Below are 19434 nucleotides of genomic sequence, written 5' to 3'. Positions count from 1 at the left end.
TCAAGGTCATCTGAGCCTCAAGTGACAATGTTGGATCCAGGGATTACCCCCAAGCTACAAACCTGCTCCTTCCAGGGGAGTGCAACCCCAACCAGAGAAAGCCATCTTACTCTTCCTGACGCCCCCCAAATCTGCTCTGGAGAGCTAGAGGAAAACCCAGAGCTGATGTGGCAGAAGTCGCATTGCATGAGCGGATGTCCTTCTGCTTGCACAGTTACTTTGTTGGCTGTAATCCTATACCAGGCAGCGTGGGCATATTATTGAAACCAAGCCAGCTGCTGTGTTTGTGAGGCCTTGGATCTAAAGCCCTTCTTGGCTGGGTTCTCATCTCCTGCCCCCACCTGAGGCTCACATGAACCCTTGCTGCTGCCTCCCCACCCTCTTCTCTGGTAGTCTCTAACACTCTCACCCTAGCTGTCTAGATCTTGAAGCTTTGACCTGACAGTAAGCTGCTTTTAGAGAGAAGACTTCCTTAGAATTCAGACTAATCTCATTTGAGCTCAGAGGCTTGACACACTGAAAGTATGAATCCGAACATTCTGGGCACCTTGGGAATTGGGGCAAAAGGAGACCGTTTCACATTATTGCCCTTTCGGTTGTTGTATCAATTCAGGTGCTTTATTTAATATTCTGCGTATTGCAGGTGCCTGTAATACTTAAAACTCTTTGCCACCAGCAGACCAGCCAATAATTGACACCAAGACCTGATTTCTTAACTTCCCAGATGTTCTACTCTGGTTTGGGGCTTTTTGAGCCTCGCAGGGTTAAGAAGATGAAGGAGAGAAGGAATTGGTAGTAGGATGAGGGATATATTGAGTTGTGCCTTACAGTGTTGGCTCCTCTTTCGGCCATCAGCATTCCTCATTGTGCGCCCACTTAGCTCTGCTAGAACTTCAACCTGTAGTGCCTCATGCTAGGATGCTCTGATATTTCCCAGCAGCATATTCTGCAGTGTTTTAGGTTAGCTTTGTTTGAAAATTCCAATTCTGCCACACAGCATAGTACTATCAGCTTGTTCCTCGGCTCTTTAATTATTCCTCTAGCGATCCTTTGCCTTGCTCAAGCAGTCTTTTAAAAAAGACCTTTCTGTCTGTGTTCTGTCCCTGGCAGAAGGCACTTAACCTCCTCCTAAAGCACTCTGCGGACGTCAACGCTCGCGACAAGTATTGGCAAACACCACTGCACGTTGCCGCTGCCAACAGAGCCACCAAGTGTGCTGAGGCCATCATCGCCCTGCTAAGTAGTGTTAATGTGGCAGACCGCACCGGCCGGACAGCACTGCACCATGCTGTACACAGTGGGCACATTGAGGTAAGGATGCGCTTCTTTTCAGGGAGGGTTTTCTGTGCATTCCACCTCTGTTGGATAAGTAGTGAAATGGGGGGGGGGGGTCCTAGTCCGAAAAGCATTTGGGGCTTAAGACAGAACAACACTGCGTGGAAAACTCATGCTGTAAAACTCGAGTAGCTGCTGCTGTTGTGAGGAAACACCTTTCTGCTTGACACTTTGCTGGTGCAACCCCGCCCTTTGCAAGCCACTTCTTTCCTCCCACGGTTTCAAACTTGTTTCTTGGAGGAGAGATTTGCCTTCAGGCAAAAAGAGCAGGCTGTCAGGGTTGGGCTGCAGCAAACAGGCAACAGGTAGGGAGCAAGTTCAGCTCCCCTCTGCCGCTTGTGCACATTGTTGGCCCTTCCTAAAACCTGCTTCCGCCTGATATTTATTTAATCTATTGACTTCCTTCCAAAGAAGCCCAGGTTGGCAAACACTTCTTTGATTAAAAGAATACAATTAAGAAGAAAATAAACAAAAATGTTTAAAAACCATCAAAAGCACCTGAAAAACAATAAAGCATCTCAAACCAATGTAAGAGCAGATGCAACCAAGTCACAGAAGCAGATGCAGTGGTGTTGATACATATGTTTGTAATTCTGACCTTTAGGGTCCTATAATCGCAAGAAGGGATCCTTTGCTCCTCCTACAGACTCCCTGAACGATGACAGGAACTCTTTGGGCAATATATTCAAGGTGTTGCATATCTGCATTTGTGCTCTGGAGCCTGTCATATGGCCTATAATGTAGAATCTAGCAGTTGTCACAGGGACCCTGCTGGCTGTGCTTTCGCTTTTTGAAGAGAAACAAGTTTCTAGTCCTTATAGCTTTGAAGAAAATTGTAAGAAAATGTGGTTCCTCTTCTCCCGCCACCAGTATTTCAAACACAGAGGAAGCGCACAGAAGAGTGAACTATATATTTCAGCCTTCCTTCCTTCACAACAACAAAACAGGAACAAAAATTCAGCATGCGGGGTTGTATCTAGCATGAGTCCTGCTCACAGTTGACCCGTTGAATTTAATATACCGTATTTTTTGCTCTATAAGACTCACTTTTTCCCTCCTAAAAAGCAAGGGGAAATGTGTGTGCGTCTTATGGAGCGAATGCAGGCTGCACAGCTATCCCAGAAGCCAGAACAGCAAGAGGGATTGCTGCTTTCACTGCATAGCAATCCCTCTTGCTGTTCTGGCTTCTGAGATTCAGAATATTTTTTTTCTTGTTTTCCTCCTCCAAAAACTAGGTGCGTCTTGTGGTCTGGTGCGTCTTATAGAGCGAAAAATACGGTACCTCAGTTAGTTGTGTTCATTAATATCAGCAGATCTGTTCTGAGTGTGCCTCATGTTGGATACATCCCCCTGCCCCAGAAATGCCAACCACAAGGGAGACAATACAGAATGATGGAAAGGGTAACCTCAGCTATAAAAGTGCCAGAATTTCATTTTGTTTGGAAGCTCAAAATGCTGGCCCCTTTCTTCAGATTGTGTATAGTGTCACTTTCCTACTTAATTGCCAGGCAGAGGTGCAGTTACATGCTTATCCGCCTTCCAAAGCTAGCTTTGCTGAGAAATAAAACCTGGCTCACAGTCGAGGACACATTTCTTTTATGTAAGAGTGGGGAAATGGCTCAGAATTTATATTTGTATTTATTCGTTAATGTGGCTTTATTTGTTATTTCTGTGACATACATTGTTGCTTTTGTTTTATTTTCCAGTACACCACTTAGATATATTTTCATATGTTAAGCAGTACAGAGATTGCCTTAAAAAGACCTAAATAATAAAGCCCAAGGTGCTGATTCCACAACACTGCACCAGCAGGAAGTTCTAAGTAAATGGACATGCTTTTGTAAAATAATAATAATAATAATAATAATCCTGTTTGTAACTCTCTTCTCCACCTTTTCTTAGATGGTTAACCTGCTCTTAAATAAAGGGGCCAATCTGAGCACATGCGACAAGAAGGAGAGACAGCCAATACATTGGGCAGCCTTCCTTGGTATGTTTTTCTCTTACTTTTTCAGGCCCTCTGATCTTTCTTTCTCTCTCTCTCTCTCTCTCTATTTCTCGTTTGTGTGAGAGAGAGCGTGTGTGTTGTGATCACACACATGAGAGCGAGAGTATGTGTTGTAATCATATACATGGATCTTTGAGGAGGAGCTTATATGTAAAAATATTCTGAATACATGTCCAGCAAAGAATGCAGGATATTGGAGCCAAGACTGGGCATATAAATCAATCCCCCAAATTGGCAGCTGCCAATTTGGGGGGGTCGTCTTATACGCCCAGTCGCGTAATACACTGGAATCTACGGTAGGTACCGCTGCGGCGCTCTCGCTTCCGTCATGGTGTTCAGTTGCACCAGAAATGGTTTAGCCATGTTTTCCACATGACATGGAAAGCTGTCTGGACAAACACTGGCTCCCTCAGCCTGAAAAGCAAGATGAGTGCCACACCCCATTTTTGACTGGACTTAACTGTCAGGAGTTCTTTATCTTTGCCTTTTAATGAGAGATACGCGATGTGCCCTGATTGCTCAGAAAATGTTACATAAAATGCCTTTGGGGTTGCACCACTCTCAGCTTCCCAGTTACTCCACAATATGGTGAGCCTGAGTCAAACCAAGTAACAGGGTGGCCATTTGCACATAGCTCATAGGAAGTGAGACAAAAGGGAGCACTCATGATTATAGCCAGAAGCAGGAATCCAGTGAAGAGCCAAGGTGGAGGAAGACCATGACTTCAGAGGGCACTCCATGTGATCAGGAGTCCCAAGTAGGAGCCAACCACTGTACAAACTCATGATGTGGTGGTGCCTCCCAATGCTTAAGGATGGGTTTAACTCTGGGCACCATTTTGAAAATGGCACATGGGCATTTGTACTCATTGTGCTTGCTTCATTCGCCTCAAGAGTTAGGCCATCACAATATGCTATGGTGATGAGAATGATGATTGATTGTTGAACCCGCTGCTTAAAGACTACCTTCTGATTCTTTTTCTCCTAATGGAAGGAGTTCTCTTTAGGGGAAGGCGGCTTTTCATTCAAAGATATCTCCACCCAGAGGGAACCCAGTCACACAAACAGTCATTAAGATACACCAGCAGCTATTAACATACTATCTAGAGCTATTAACACCTCATTAGTCTTTTTTTGCGCTTCAGCTGAGAAAAGGGGGGGGGAGAGGGGAGAGCTGCTTTTTTTCTACATTAAAGAAGAAAGCTGCATGTTTAATCATCCCTTTTGTACTCTTCCTACTTTTTTTTTTTGTCAAGCATGTAAAGGTGAATGTTCACGAGTTAAATGCACACAGGTTGCAATTTACCCTTTTAGGGCCATAGGTTTGGTTTATGAAATTATATAAAGTAAAACTGTGCTCAAATTAAACTGCCATTATCTTTTTTAAAAACACCAAAACAAAAGGTGTAAGTGAAAGAAATGGACCACCAAAGCATAGAAACTTGAAGTAAGTCTAGAGGTTGAGCAGGTAAACATATATGGAAGTGGCAAGTAGGGAAAACATATAGATCACAGTCCCTGCGTCAGATGCCCTCTGTATCTGCCCATAAGCTGTTAAGCACAGAGCAGCAGAGAAGAAAAGTTTGAAATCTTTCATTGTATGGTAGACACTAAATCTAAAATTCGAATATCCTTGTTTTGGGTGCTTTTTCTATCACCCAGTCCATGGAGGGAGGAGGGAGAAAGATTCCTGATCTAGTGAAATTCCTGGCAGGACAACGAAATGAAATCTTGCAGAAATCACCACATTTGGCTGTCTATAACGTCGTGAATTGGCTCAGACAACCTTTTAAGGCGACAAAATCCACAGCTCGGCAATAACTATTAGCACCAGCCAAAATATCGCAAAAAGCATGGCAATTTTTGATTCTGTGGATTCAGGAGTGGTTTATCCCTCCTTATAGTCCAATGCTACCTTCATTGGCTTCCAGCATAAGGAGCAGATATGTATGGGAGTGGGAAGCCTTGTTCAAATTGCTATCTCTCTCTGTGCTTGCCTGTGTTGCCTCTCTGTGTTTGTTATACCTCTCTGTGCTTGTACATTGCCTCCTCCCAGGGCATCTGGAAGTCTTGAAGCTGCTTGTGGCCCGAGGAGCTGACGTTACGTGCAAGGACAAGAAGGGTTACACACTGCTGCACACAGCGGCAGCCAGCGGCCAGATCGAGGTTGTGAAACACCTGCTGAGGCTTGGAGTAGAGGCAAGTGCTGCGAATGTACCAACTCAGTGGGCACTGCTCCTGCTTATTCTGACAGTACTCTTAACAGTGTGTACCTGTACTTTGCAACGTGTGCAGGCATAGTTTCAGACAGGTTAGGTGCTGCAGGGGAGGGGATTATTGCAACAATATGGAAAAACCTGGAAGCAGCTTTGTCACACGGATCTTCATCATGAAATGCATGTAGGTAGCCCCAGTGTTAACGATGCTTCCCCCTTGCGATACGAGTTTTCAAGATGCAGGTGTTTAAAAACAAATGTTTGGAAGTAACTGTATGTGGATGCTAACTGCCGTCTTGGTGTTATTTTACCGGTGATTAATGCCTGCTGGATTCTGTCTCCACAACCAGCGCAACAGGCAGGAAAAAGCTGCAAGGGCATGTACTGCTTATCTTTTAATCGAAACCCAAGGTTTTATACCGGCTTCAACAAACCCCCTGCTTATACCTGCTGCTGCTGTTTTTAGCTAGCTGATCTATTTTCCCCAAAAATAAATAAATGAAAAAATAAAAAGTTGAATAAAAAGTTAATGTGAGCAGGCAAGCACAGTAGGTTGGGCTAAGAAGCAAGTGTATACCTGAAGGAGCGTCTCCACCCCATCGTTCAGCCTGGACACTGAGATCCAGCGCCGAGGGCCTTCTGGCGGTTCCCTCATTGCAAGAAGTGAGGTTACAGGGAACCAGACAGAGGGCCTTCTCGGTAGTGGCGCCCGCCCTGTGGAATGCCCTCCCTTCAGATGTGAAGGAAATAAGCAGCTATCTTCTCTTTAAAAGACATCTGAAGGCAGCCCTGTTTAGGGAGGTTTTTAATATTTAATGCTGTATTGTTTTTAACACTTGATTGGAAGCTGCCCAGAGTGGCTGGGGAAACTCAGCCAGATGGGCGGGGTATAAATAAATTATTATTATTATTATTATTATTATTATTATTATTATTATTATATTTGAAGGAGCTTCTGTGGCCTTGGGCAGCCCAATAATGTAGTTGCTGCTCTTCTTTCTGACCAAGCCCTCTCTGTGCAGGATTGATACAGCACGTTCACATGCTTGCCTTTTTACACTTGTCCTTGTAGATTGATGAACCAAATTTCTTTGGCAACACTGCACTTCACATTGCCTGTTACATGGGCCAGGATGCTGTGGCCAATGAACTGGTCAACTACGGCGCCAATGTCAATCAGCCCAATGAGAAGGGCTTCACCCCTCTGCACTTTGCTGCCGTCTCCACCAACGGAGCCCTGTGCCTGGAACTTCTCGTCAACAACGGAGCTGACGTGAACTTTCAGGTATGAGCCCTCAAGTCAGGATTCGGTCAGGCTTTGAGGGAAGGAGGTGGGGAGTCTCAGCGAGGATGGGAGAACTAAAAGTAAATTTATATTGTAGTTAGCAGGACATGTCCACTTGCTAACTTGCTGTGATGTTTTCAGAGTAAAGAAGGGAAGAGTCCTTTGCACATGGCTGCCATTCACGGACGGTTTACACGCTCTCAAATTCTCATACAAAATGGTAAGCTCTCAGTCACCCGTCAGTATTTATGCTTAATATATAACAGTCTTCCTTTCTAATTAGAGTTATTCACTATTCCTTGCAGTCCTTCCCAGTTCTTCCTTATAATTTGCAGAGTAATGTTGTGCCTGTAGACATTTCAGATGTACGTATTTTGTTTCACTTGCAATGGTTTACCTCGTGTATAATTTAAGCAAATTCTTTTCTTACGCTGAGGTCGGCAGTCAAAACCAAAGTCCAGTTTACTGTGAGGAGGTTTAATACAATGAAAGCATTACACTATTCCATAAAAATCAGATCTAACCCCTTGGTTTTCACAGTATTCCTTGAACAGAAGCATCAGTTGGTCCACTCTTAACTCATGTCCTTACTGTTCAGAAGTCATGCCCCAAATATAAGTGAGTTATTTAAAGTAAAACAAAGACATTAGCAGTAGAGCCAAAAGGACTGAAAATCATTCCTTGTCAGATCTAGTACAGGAGTTGCCAGCTGGAATTTTGAAGAAGTGCTATGAGCGTTAGTCACAAAATGGCCACCATTGGAGTGAAACATTACACAAAATGGCTGTCATGGCGTTGTGGCATAATACAAAATGGCTGCCATATCTAAAATATTATCTTTCTTTAGTTTTTTCTTTTCCCTTTCTCCCATTTTCTCTTTCTTTGGGTTTCTCCTTCTATTTTCTTCCTTTTGACTTCGTTCTCTTTTAGACTAACTAGCTTAGAATATATATAAAGATACTTTGTAATGGGCATGTATTTTTTATATATTTGAACAAGTATAATATGTTGAAGGAGGCATGTTTAGGAGAGGCTGAGCCAGTGCAAACAGGAACTGAGCAGGGAGACCAAGTGGTCTCCTGTGCGTTGGGGATTTTTGAGGGGATATTTACTGATACCTTTTGAGGAGGTATCGATGGGCACACTGATCGAGTACATTTCACTTCCCTTCCTGTCAAGCCAGAGTTGTCCTTTGCTTCTGGTCAGTTTGAAGAACAAAGTAAATAATGAATCCTGCTTGCTTTTCTAGGCAGTGAGATTGACTGCGCTGACAAATATGGCAATACCCCCCTCCACGTTGCTGCTAGATACGGCCACGAGCTGCTAATTAGTACTTTGATGACGAATGGTGCTGATACTGCAAGGCAAGGACGACTTCTTCTTGCACACAGGTTTTGGATAAAGAGTGGTGGATGGTTGAGTGCTGCTTTCAACCTTTTTCGTGCATGTGTGTATGGAGTAACACCTGCCCTACATTAGTGATCGCAAATTCACCAATTATTTGCTTCATGCAGAGTGAAAATTTTGTACATTTTGTATACTCACCCAGAAATGGGGTTATTGTGTTAGCGACATGGAAACTCAGTTCTGTGTTGCTGCTGGCTGTGGTTTCCACCTTGATGTCAGGTGGTGTGTGTGTGTGTTTGTGTGTGTGTTTCTTTCTCTTTCTCTCACAATAATTCTTTCTTTTGGTTTGCCAGGCGTGGGATCCATGACATGTTCCCCTTGCACTTAGCTGTTCTCTTTGGATTCTCAGACTGTTGTCGTAAGCTACTTTCCTCAGGTATGTGGATAGCACACCCCTTGCTTGTCCTCTCACTTCAGGTTTTGGATTAGGGTTGTGTTCATAGGAAGCCACAGTCCATTCTCCGTATGTGCCTGAATTCAGAGTAAGCCAGCCAGCTGGGGCTGATGGGAATTGTAGTTCAAGAACATCTGGAGTGCCAAAGGTTTCCCACACCTGGTCCAAGGGAGGTTGCTGGGAGACCGTATTTTTCCATTGTTTAGGGCAAGGAACAACCCAGAGCTTGTTGAGAAAAATAAGGTTTTGCTTATCTTGCTCTGAGGTAGACAGTGGAGTGAAATTTTCTGATTCCTTCATCTGTGCCAAAATGCACCGCTCCCCACAATTTTTTGCACACACATTCTAAGCTTAAATAATACACGAACTTGCTTACTTTGCATTAGGTTGTCCATTGCACATGCTTTCTTCTTAGCTTAATTACCTTATTTTTCCGTTTATAAGACTAGGTTTTTTTCCTAAAAAATAATGTCAAAAATTAGGGGGTGTCTTATACACGGATAGTGCCAAGGGTGGACTGGCGATTGGTTGTTGCCGCAAAAATAGGGGGCGTCTTATACATAGGGGCATCTTATAGACAGAAAAATACAGTATTTGGGCTTTGAAATCGTACCTGACTTCCTAGATTTAGGTTTGGGTCTATAGAGCTGGTATATTGCTGGTAAGGAACAGTGTGGTAGGAGAAATATAAATCAATGAGGACCAGAAGGTGCTCTTCGCTGTCTGACAATTAACAAGGCACAGAAGGCCCATCAACTGAACAATTGAGCTCTGCACTTGTGAAGGATTATTGAGACATTTTAGAAATCTGAACTCCAGATAATAAACTTCCCATGGAAACGCTGGCCAGAATCATGGACTTGACCATGAAGCTTGACCAGTTCTCTGCTGTTTTCTGATTCACAGGTCAGTTGTACAGCATCGTCTCTTCACTTAGCAATGAGCATGTGCTGTCTGCAGGCTTTGATATCAATACGCCAGATAACCTCGGGAGGACCTGCCTCCATGCTGCTGCTTCCGGAGGGTGAGTAGTCAATCAGTTTCTTACTTAGGCAAGATATTCTTCAGAACTGATCTGGATGATTTTATTGCTCTGTTGCTTATTCCTACCTCACTGGGTACCTTTGGTTAAGTAAAGAGGAGAGAAAGGTTAAAAGACTGTCTGGCTTTGTTTATTTCTGTTTAACTAGAACAGATTCAGGTTTCCATTGCCTTGAAGTACTGTACAGCTGTGGTGATGTAATCACATTGAAGCTCTCTTCTAATCCCCAGTGTTCAGAGCTAATATTGGGAGATTCCTTGTTTGTGTGAAGTGGAATTTCCAGTTGCACTTCAGAACAAATATGAGAGGATTTGCTTTGATCCAGCAAACATACTATAAGGGAGAAGAATCTGTTCCTCAAGGGCTCCATGCAACCTTCAGCCTAATTACCTGTGGGAGGGGAAGAAGCCATAAGGAAGGAAGGGTGGGAAAAGCATGGTGGAGGGAGCAACATTTAGCAGAAAGTAAGGGGCGGGGAGACCTTTTGCAAGCAAGCAATTCAGACCTCTTGCAAGAGTGGTCTGTGTCCTTTTCCCAGTTGCTCTAGACAAGGGGTAGTCAACCTTTTTATACCTACTGCCCACTAATGTATCTTTCTTGATGGTAAAATTTCTTTACTGCCCACCAGTGCTCGATATGGCTTGTGCCATAGAACCCCCTACCGCCCACCTTGAATCCTGAAACGCCCACTAGTGGGAGGGAGGGACCAGGTTGACAACCCCTTCCCTAGACAGGGATCTCCATCCCAGCTAGAGGATAAGCCACACCCACAAATATATAGCTCTCTTGGGAACTGTGCTCTCAGGACAGCATTTTCCATGGATGTGGAACAGCCACAGTTAGTTAAAATGTGTGCCAGCAAAATTGAAGCTGTTATACTTCCAAAGTGTACAAAACCCTGGATTCAGGTTGACCCTGCATGTAAATACAAAGAAAACCAGAGGGTATCTGTGTGCTTCTTGTCCAGCGGCTACCATTTTGAATATCCAAGCTATATAAACAATTCACTCTGCATTCAGGCAGACCCAGTACTCTTGGGTCAGTTGTGGTTTTTTTAAGAGTGCAATCACATTGTTCAAATGTATTCTATTTTTTTATTTGACTTCTCGAGTGGGCACTAGGACACAACCTGGTGGGTGTTGTCTTGGTCCATTTGCTTGAAGAGGCAGAAACAATGACATCCTTGACTTGGAGGGCAGTTTATGTTTTCTGCTCTACTTAAAAATAGGACATAGTTTGCTACCACTCCGCTAGCCCTTTAATTTTCTAATCAGTTGGTAAAAAGCAAGCTTGAGTGAATTGTGTGCATTTTCTGTTTTAGCAAGCCTACATCCTTGACTGGAAATCGTCCTTGATCTTTTCTGCTATCTCCTTCCTAAGAGATTGCTTCCCCCTGTGCCTTTAAATCCTACTGAGGCTTCCCACCTTGTAAAATCTCTTTACTTTCTCATTCTAACAGCCTCTTTAGTTCAATCACATTGTTCATATGTATTCTATATTTGTTTTTGGCTTTTCTGTAGGAATGTTGAATGTCTTAACTTGCTGTTGAGCAGCGGAGCTGACTTGAGGAGGAGAGATAAGTTTGGAAGGTAAATTAAGAGCACCATGCAGTTTTGCCTTTGGGCAAGGAAAGGCTGTTGTTCAGTGGCATTGAAACCTGCCCAAAGGCTGTGAAGGCCTTGCACTGTGTTAACAGGAGACTGCTTTTATAAGTGTGACTCAGTGCTTATTGCACTGAGGATGAGCTTAAGGTGCTCACTTGCAGAAATGTTTTTGCTCAACCAAAGCTCAGTGCTGCTCTGTTGGGAGCTACTGAATTAGAAGGAGAGGGATTGTACATTGCTTTTCTGTTTGTTAATGCAACGCAACATTAGCAAGAGCCACTGATGCACTGGATGACGTGTCTGCTTTGAAGGTCGTGAGATCAAGGTTAACGTCCCCCTTTGGTCAGGGACTCATAATCTCTGTTCTCTATCTGTAAAATGGCATTTGCAGAGGAACCCTTAGAAAGTGGCTGTGAGGGTGAACGCTCTACGTCACCCGAATAACTTTTTGTTAATGAGCGATATAAAGTGGGCATAAATAAAAGACATAGTAGATCAGCTGGGATGCAAAGGACACATCGGCTGAGGACTAGCTCAGGACAACACAGCAAACTAACCCAGGTTAGATCCATGCAGGACCAAAAGTTGACATATTAACCCAATGGAGCCTACTCTGTTAACAGATTGAGGAAATGGAAACTCTGAACCACATTCATTGCTTACAATGCTAACGTATTAAAAGGTGCTTTGTGTTTAGTAAGTGCTTCAAGTCTCGTTTTCCCCATCCAGGACTCCTTTGCACTATGCAGCCGCTAATGGCAGCTATCAGTGTACGGTGACATTGGTCACTGCCGGAGCCAGTATTAACGAAGCTGACTGTAAAGGCTGCACCCCCTTACATTATGCTGCTGCTTCGGACACTTACAGGAGGTAGGAGAAAGGGCTGGCGGGGGCTGGCGGGCATTTGCCTAAAATGGCAGCAGTCAAGTGCAATTCTTTCACCAGAAAGATCTGCAGTAGATGCAATATTTTTCTTCTCCCTTTCTAACACTTTTGTGGATAGAAAGTGTATCATTAAAGCCCTCATTGGAAATATAGTGAAAATTAAATAATGAACTGGTGCATTCTGGTTTTTTGGTTTTTTTAAAAACAATGATTTAAAATGGCAGGGCTCATCTTTGAGGCTTTTATCTAAGAATCATGGTGCTACCTGCCCAAATGTTTAGACATTAGAAACCAAAGTCAAAAATGGCGATAGAGAATTTATACTTCAGATCTTATTTGGGGTGTGCATGACTTTGCTTTCTGCTGTTGCAGTTGTTTCAGACTTTTCCCTGTCTGTAGAGACTTAAGAACATTTCTCCAAAAATAGTTAAAGTTGAAATTCAACTTGCACTATACCTTCTTGGGCTAGTGAAGTTACTTAAATGGCTACAATCCTTTTCCTACTCTCCTGTGTGATGCCAGGCTGATGAATGATGACTTCTGAAAGTAGCCCAGGCTTATGGCACGTCTTTTTCCCAGATTATTTTTTGCTTCTATTAATTTCATAGATAAATTCAGTCGGAGCCACTGAGGTCATCAAGCTTGATCTATACTGGCTCTTTGTAACCTGTCCTGATTGACCAGTATCATGCACGTTCCCCCCCCCCCCACACACAAATTTATTCTTGCAATAGATTTCCACATGTGGGATTCCTTTGAAAACTGTATGCAGTACTTTGTTACGTGTTCCTGCACAGTCCCTCTTCTGCTACGTCTCAGCAAAACTGATCTAGGCTTTCACTCTTGCAGAGCTGAGACTCATTCAGGAAACAGCCATGACACTGACGAGGAGCCGCTGAAGGAGTCACGACTGAAGGAGGCAATCTTGTGAGTAGCCCGTCTTAACTTGCCTTGTTGTTGTTTAGTCATTTAGTCGTGTCCGACTCTTCGTGACCCCATGGACCAGAGCATGCCAGGCACTTCTGTCTCCACATAACTTGCCTTAGCATACATCTTTAGGAGCTCAGCTGCCTCCACACACATGTCTTTTACCAACTAGAGTGACAGTTTGAATTTAACACTTCACTGCCAGTTTTTAAGTGACTGATTGGGCTTGGGCAGTGGCCATTGTTAGGGGGTTCTGTCCTATTATTGTGACTTAAATCAACCAGCAGTTGGGCTTTTACCAAATCAGCATGGGACACAAGTCTCTCCAGGTTTTCTTTGCTCCTCCAGCCTCATCTTTAAAATGCACTCCAAACCTTTTCAAAATAAAAGATGCTTTGACTTTTGTTCATCTCCCCCCCGCCCCCTTTTCATTATTGAAACTGAACTTGAGTGGATTTTTATAAAGTGCACATACATCAGTTTAACATGGAGAGGGGAGTTCAGTAACTGCTTCTAAATCTTACATGTGTCATACTTGCATTGGGAAGTGCTTGTGATGCAGGGAAGAAAAGTGGAGTTTCTTTCTACCAACTAGGGCTGCCATATTTCAAAAAGCGAAAATCCAGACACAAAAGTTGGTTGTTGTTTTTTTGAAGATGTATTTGAGCTGCCAACATAAGTGCCATACAAGTTGGGTTGAAAGCAATGTTTTACACAGGGCTGCAGCTGTTCTTATTCTGTCAAACTCTGTGCATGAGGGGAATCTCCTTTCTTCTTTGAGAGTTGTGGCTCCTGCAGTACAGTTGCGAGACATTTTAATAAGAAACCACGGCAAAGGCTGTTTGCGCAGCAAATTTTAGGTCCTTCACATGCAACTGCTTCAAGGCATCCGACCTAATCTACTCACATCTGCTCCAGTTGTTTAGAGTTCTTGTTGGATAATGGTGCTGACCCCTCTCTCCGGGACAAGCAGGGATACACCGCTGTCCATTACGCAGCTGCCTATGGCAACAGACAGAACCTTGAGTTGGTAAGCTCGAATTGGGATTGGAGGAACTGGGTTGTGATTTTGGAGGGGAGACTGAGGAATGAATGTTTCTGTGGAAGTTTGGAAGAGCCATACTCTGGGGTGCAGCCTTCATTTGTATTCACAGTCAACTTGATGAAATAGGCTCTCTTGTTGAGTACCTTGCTATTGTGCACCTGGTCGCTTTGATGGAATTGAGAGTTGTTCTGAATAGAAACTGGTCACGTTCCCACTAAGCCAGGGTTTGCAACTTGTTAACCATGATGTGCATGAGCAGTGTATTGGTGCATGCAGCTCAGGTGCCCAGATTTCATTCCTCCCTTTGTTCAGGTAGGTGCAGGAAACCAGAAGTCTTGGCTTAGCCTGACAACCTGCCTTTTTGGTTTCTTTTCTGCCTAAAACAAGCCATGATACAAAGCCAAGGTTTGTTTTTGGCTTTCCAGTTTCCATGAATTGTTGGTTCTGATATCAAAGTAAGCCAAGGTTCATGGTTTGTTGCTCCCAGTTGGACAAAAGGAGGAGCGAAATAGGAGAACGTGAGTTGCAGGCATTAGCATTTACCTCATTAACATTATGGGTTAAACATGCAATGTACCTTGACTTAGTGTTAGGTGCTAAAGCAGCCGTTGTGTGTATATGTTGTGATAGAACATCAGATGCTATATAAGCTTTGAGGATCTAATCAATCCTCTCCAGTAGCACAAACAGGCTGTTTACATGGAAACCAGTTTTAGCAGGGAGCTGCATATGTCTAGGTCCAGGGTGGAGGGCATGGCAGGAGTTTTGGCAACTCAGCTGTTGCCATAAAACCTCTCTTGAATGGTTAGATGAATATCAGTTTTGCTTAGGATCTGAATAACAGCTTTGCACAATCAGTGTATGAGAACAATATGATCTTTCTCGCTGACTCGTGTGTGTTTGTAGAAAATGTTAATGCCCCAAATGGCTTTTATGAAATAGACAAAGTAATATCCATCAATAAATTGTGGCTGATCCAGGCCCCTAAGCAGCATAAAACAGTGCCTATAAAAATAAAGGCAGCAGCAACATAATAATTTGAGCAGCAAAGAAATAAGTAAACACAGTCAAGAGCCCACCGGAGAACCAACAAATTAGCACACATCTTGCTCTATAAAATGCACAGAGATAAAAATGGTCTTAGGTCACATCAATAAAAATAGTGATTTCCAAAGGACATTAATCTGGTATTACAATGACTACCCATTCTATGTACTTACAGTGGGGAAAACCACTTAACTGCATTTCATAAATTAAAATGTGTGAAATACTTTTTTTAGCCAGAGTTTAGTCTCGGCATAAGAATTCTTAATGCCTCAAGGTGCCTTAACAAAGATAGCAAATTAATACTATTACCATTGTGCTACTGAGATATGCTTGGAAAGTGTATTGGCATTCCACATTTGAGTTTTAAGCATTTGAGCATATGATTGCAGTTGTCTAGATTGCACTTCTAGACTCAAGAGCCCATCAAGCTTTTTTTCTGCTTGGTAGTCCTGTGAATGCATTTGGGGGTTGGTGGAATGCTAATTTCCTGCCTGGGAAAGCTAAAGACTGCTGGCATCATTGCTGCTGTGGGTTCTGGAGGCTAGAAGAGTTAAAGCATTTGAATGGACATTGTGCTTTTTTGGTTTGTAGCTCCTGGAAATGTCTTTTAACTGCCTGGACGATGTGGAAAGCACCATTCCAGTCAGCCCTTTGCACTTAGCTGTAAGTATATCTATCATAAATCTGGCTTTGCAAGGTTGTGGGCTATGTCTTGCACTGTAAAAAGACAGAGGCTTGTACAATGAAAGTGAATGCTAAAATCTAGTCAAACGCCAGCAAGTTGCCTCTTTCTTGGTTCGTTTTAGGCTCAGTCACATTTACTTGGGAGTGAGTCCCATTGAAGTAATGTACCGTATTTTTAGCTCTATAGGACACACTTTTTCCCCTCCAAAAATTAAGGGGAAATGTGTGTACGTCCTATGGAGCGAATGCAGGCTCCTTGGCTTCAGTGATAGCAACGCGAAGCCTCCGAAGCGCAGAGGGAGCGCTCCCTCGGGTTTGCGTTGCTTTCGCTGAAGCCTGGAGAGTGAGAGGGGTCGGTGCGCACCGACCCCTGTCGCTCTCCAAGCTTCAGGGATAGCCACCTGAAGCCTTTGGAGCACAGCGGGACCTCGCGATGCGCTCCAAAGGCTTCAGGTTCCTTTTGCTGAAACCGGGAGAGCAAGACTCTCCAGGCTTCAGCAGAGAGGGAGAGCTGCGCAGCGCCCCTTCAGCCAAGCGGGAGGAGAAATGGAAGGGGCTCCGTTTCTCCTGCCGCTTCACTGAAGGGGCGCTGAGCAGAGAGGGGGAGAATTTTTTCCCCCTGCTCTCCCCCTCCTATGGTCCGGTGTTCCTATGGTCTGGTACATCCTATAGAGCAAAAAATACGGTATTTATTTACTGCTGCTTGGTGGGGTTTTTTAAAAAATATTTTAAAAACGTAATCATGCTTGGTATTGCACGGCATGTACCGTAGGCAGAAAGAGGAAGCCACGCAAAATGAACTAAATACTGATGTTGCTTCCAGGCCTATAATGGTCACTGTGAAGCCCTGAAGACACTTGCCGAGACCCTGGTGAACCTGGATGTGCGGGACCACAAAGGGCGGACGGCTTTGTATCTTGCCACGGAGAGGGGCTCCACGGAGTGTGTGGAGGTGCTCACCAGCCATGGTGCTTCTGCTCTTGTGAAGGAGAAAAAGAAGAAGTGGACTCCCCTACATGCTGCAGGTGAGGGCATGACATTTCCTTTTCTCGGATGCTTGCTTTCCTTCTCCTGACTGCTGTTGCAAACAAACCTGGAGCACTCGGTAGGTCTTTGCGGAAATGGCAGTTTGAGAAACTATTAGAAAAAGGGAAGTTGTGTACATAGTACTATTTCCCTCCCTAGTTCTCCCTCTTACATTTCTTACAGCTGCCTATGGGAACACCGATTCCCTACATCTTCTCATTGACAGTGGGGAGAGAGTCGACATCACAGATGTCATGGACATCCATGGACAGTGAGTTTTTCCACTGGCTTATATGTTAATCGTTCTGTGTGTTTGGGCTGGAAGTCCTTCCTTCTGTTCCTGATAAGTTCTTTTTGCTCCTCAGGGGTCCCAAACGGTTATACGAATAAATTCTAATTAGAGTCGTACCTTGGAAATTGAACGGAACCCGTTCCAGAAGTCCATTTGACTTCCAAAACGTTCGAAGACCAAAGCGCGGCTTCTGATTGGCTGCAGGAAGCTCCTGCAGCCAATCGGAAGCCCCAGAAGTCCCCTTGGATGTTCGGCTTCCAAAAATAGTTTGCAAACTGGAACAGTCACTTCCAGGTTTGAGGCGTTCGGGAACCAAACGTTCGGGAACTAAGCTGTTCGGCTTTCAAGGTACCACTGTATAGGAGCTTCCCCTCCTTTGTGCAAAGCCATGAAACAGCAGCTTTCTCGTAATAACCTACCCACCAAGGCCTCACCTCTGCCACTTTTATGTTCCTCCTTCTCCAATAACTGAGAATAGCACTATGGATCCTGATGGCTCCATCTCCTTGATTTGCAACAAAAGTCCTAAATGACACCTAGCCCCACTCCTGGCTTTGCAGCAGCCCTTGCTCTGACTGTTATTTCTTTTTTGAAGCCTACTTGGAATTGAAGGCAGCCCTGATTCTGATTTTTCTCATTCTTATTGTTGGGGTGCCACCTCTGCACCTTTCCTTATCAGTGGAAGACCCTTAGGCCTCTAAAACGGGGCCGAGCCAAATTTTGCTGTGCCTGAGCCATTATTTCTTGCCTCCCAGAACCCCGTTGATGTTGGCGATCATGAACGGCCATGTGGATTGTGTCCACCTCTTACTTGAGAAGGGATCCACAGTGGATGCAGCAGACAGGAGAGGCAGGACTGCACTGCACCGGGGGGTGAGTAGAAAAAGCTGCTACAGCATTCACAGGCTAGTAACATAGCCCTGCTGTGAGCACTACATGTGCTGGCTGCACAAGTGGCCTTTATGGTGTTTCTGGAATTCAACTCCTATCATCCCCAAGCCAGCCTGAACAGTGACTGGGGATGATGGGAGATGTAACCCAACAACCTCCCCATTCCTGCCCTAAGTTGTCCTTCAATAACTTACGTTGAAAACCGAATTAGAGACTTCATCACAGAACATCCCAAAACTTCAGCCAGTCAGAACGCAGTGGCTCATCACAGTGGCCGGTTGATACTGAAAGGTATATCCTAAACCAGGGGTGTCCAAACTTTTTTCAAAGAGGGCCAAATTTGATGAAGTGAACATATGTGAGGGCCAACCAAAGTTGTTGGTTGAAGTTGTTGAGCAAAGTTTGCAATTTTACCCCAAAGTTGTTGAGTTGTTGGGCTGGATTAGACTTTGAACATGCCTCTCCTAAACTGTTGGCAAAGAACTTCATGTGCCAGACAGAAGCATTTCAAGACACTTTGGTTTGGGAAGTGAGGTTAGCACAGAATGAGAGAGAAAAAGGAGAAATATTTTTCAGTTGTTTACGGACTTAGGATTTGCTCTAGTAAATAATGGCTTATTGGCTGATGGTATCAATTTACAATGTCATTAAAAACCCTTATAAGTAACAATTGACTGCTGTGTCTGTCTTTGCCGTGTCGGAAGCAGATGTCCTGCTGGTTTCAACGTGCCACCAAAGAGAAGCGCCCCATTGCTATCCCGGCACTGCCAAGATTCCTTTATAGTAACCCAGTGTTATCAGTATTTGGCTTGGGCACATTCTTTCATCATTCACTGTTCTTTGCTCACTCCCAGGCTGTGACTGGCTGTGAAGACTGCCTTGCAGCACTGCTGGACCATGATGCCTTTGTATTGTGTCGGGATTTCAAGGGCCGGACCCCGATCCATTTTGCCTCGGTGTGTGGGCATTCCGAAATCCTGAGGACCTTGCTGCAGGCAGCGCTTTCTACTGACCCTCTGGACTCTGTGGTGGACTATAGTGGCTACTCACCAATGCACTGGGCTTCTTACAGCGGTACGAGTTATGCCTGATTCTGATTGTTCTTTTCCTGTGCCAAGGCAGAGAACCAGTCCAACCGGGGTTCTGTTCAGTAGGGCCACTAGTAGGATACTCAGCATGTAGCGAGTACACAGCTCTCCTCTCTACGTATTCTGAGTGCAGAACTTGGTTCTGCAGAGAACACCACTCTGAGAGACGCATTCCCCTGCTGGAAGTGTATGTCAGTCTGTTGCAGCCTGGCTTATTAAAGCAAGCTGCAGAAACTCATAGTCACCACCTTCCCAGTTT

General features: G+C 44.3%; 1 protein-coding gene across 2 annotated transcripts in view; it reads left to right on the top strand.

Annotated features, from left to right (window-relative positions):
• Positions 1 to 19434, top strand: part of ANKRD52 (ankyrin repeat domain 52) — a 62834-nt gene that overhangs the window by 20108 nt on the left and 23292 nt on the right. For both annotated transcript variants that reach the window (XM_080994447.1, XM_080994448.1), the window contains exons 5-21: positions 1111 to 1311; positions 3238 to 3325; positions 5399 to 5541; positions 6631 to 6843; positions 6985 to 7063; positions 8093 to 8207; positions 8544 to 8626; positions 9551 to 9668; positions 11207 to 11275; positions 12020 to 12160; positions 13025 to 13102; positions 14021 to 14132; positions 15786 to 15857; positions 16702 to 16903; positions 17088 to 17175; positions 17952 to 18069; positions 18942 to 19161. In XM_080994447.1, the coding sequence (XP_080850573.1) occupies positions 1111 to 1311; positions 3238 to 3325; positions 5399 to 5541; positions 6631 to 6843; positions 6985 to 7063; positions 8093 to 8207; positions 8544 to 8626; positions 9551 to 9668; positions 11207 to 11275; positions 12020 to 12160; positions 13025 to 13102; positions 14021 to 14132; positions 15786 to 15857; positions 16702 to 16903; positions 17088 to 17175; positions 17952 to 18069; positions 18942 to 19161 (2140 nt within the window). The remainder of the gene's footprint in view (positions 1 to 1110; positions 1312 to 3237; positions 3326 to 5398; positions 5542 to 6630; positions 6844 to 6984; positions 7064 to 8092; positions 8208 to 8543; positions 8627 to 9550; positions 9669 to 11206; positions 11276 to 12019; positions 12161 to 13024; positions 13103 to 14020; positions 14133 to 15785; positions 15858 to 16701; positions 16904 to 17087; positions 17176 to 17951; positions 18070 to 18941; positions 19162 to 19434) is intronic.

Source organism: Podarcis pityusensis (genome assembly GCF_964106645.2).
Source record: "Podarcis pityusensis genome assembly, chromosome: 2".
NCBI classification, from domain to species: domain Eukaryota; kingdom Metazoa; phylum Chordata; class Lepidosauria; order Squamata; family Lacertidae; genus Podarcis; species Podarcis pityusensis.
The sequence above is the reverse complement of the archived record's forward strand: the minus strand, read 5'-3'. Positions and strand labels throughout refer to the sequence as shown.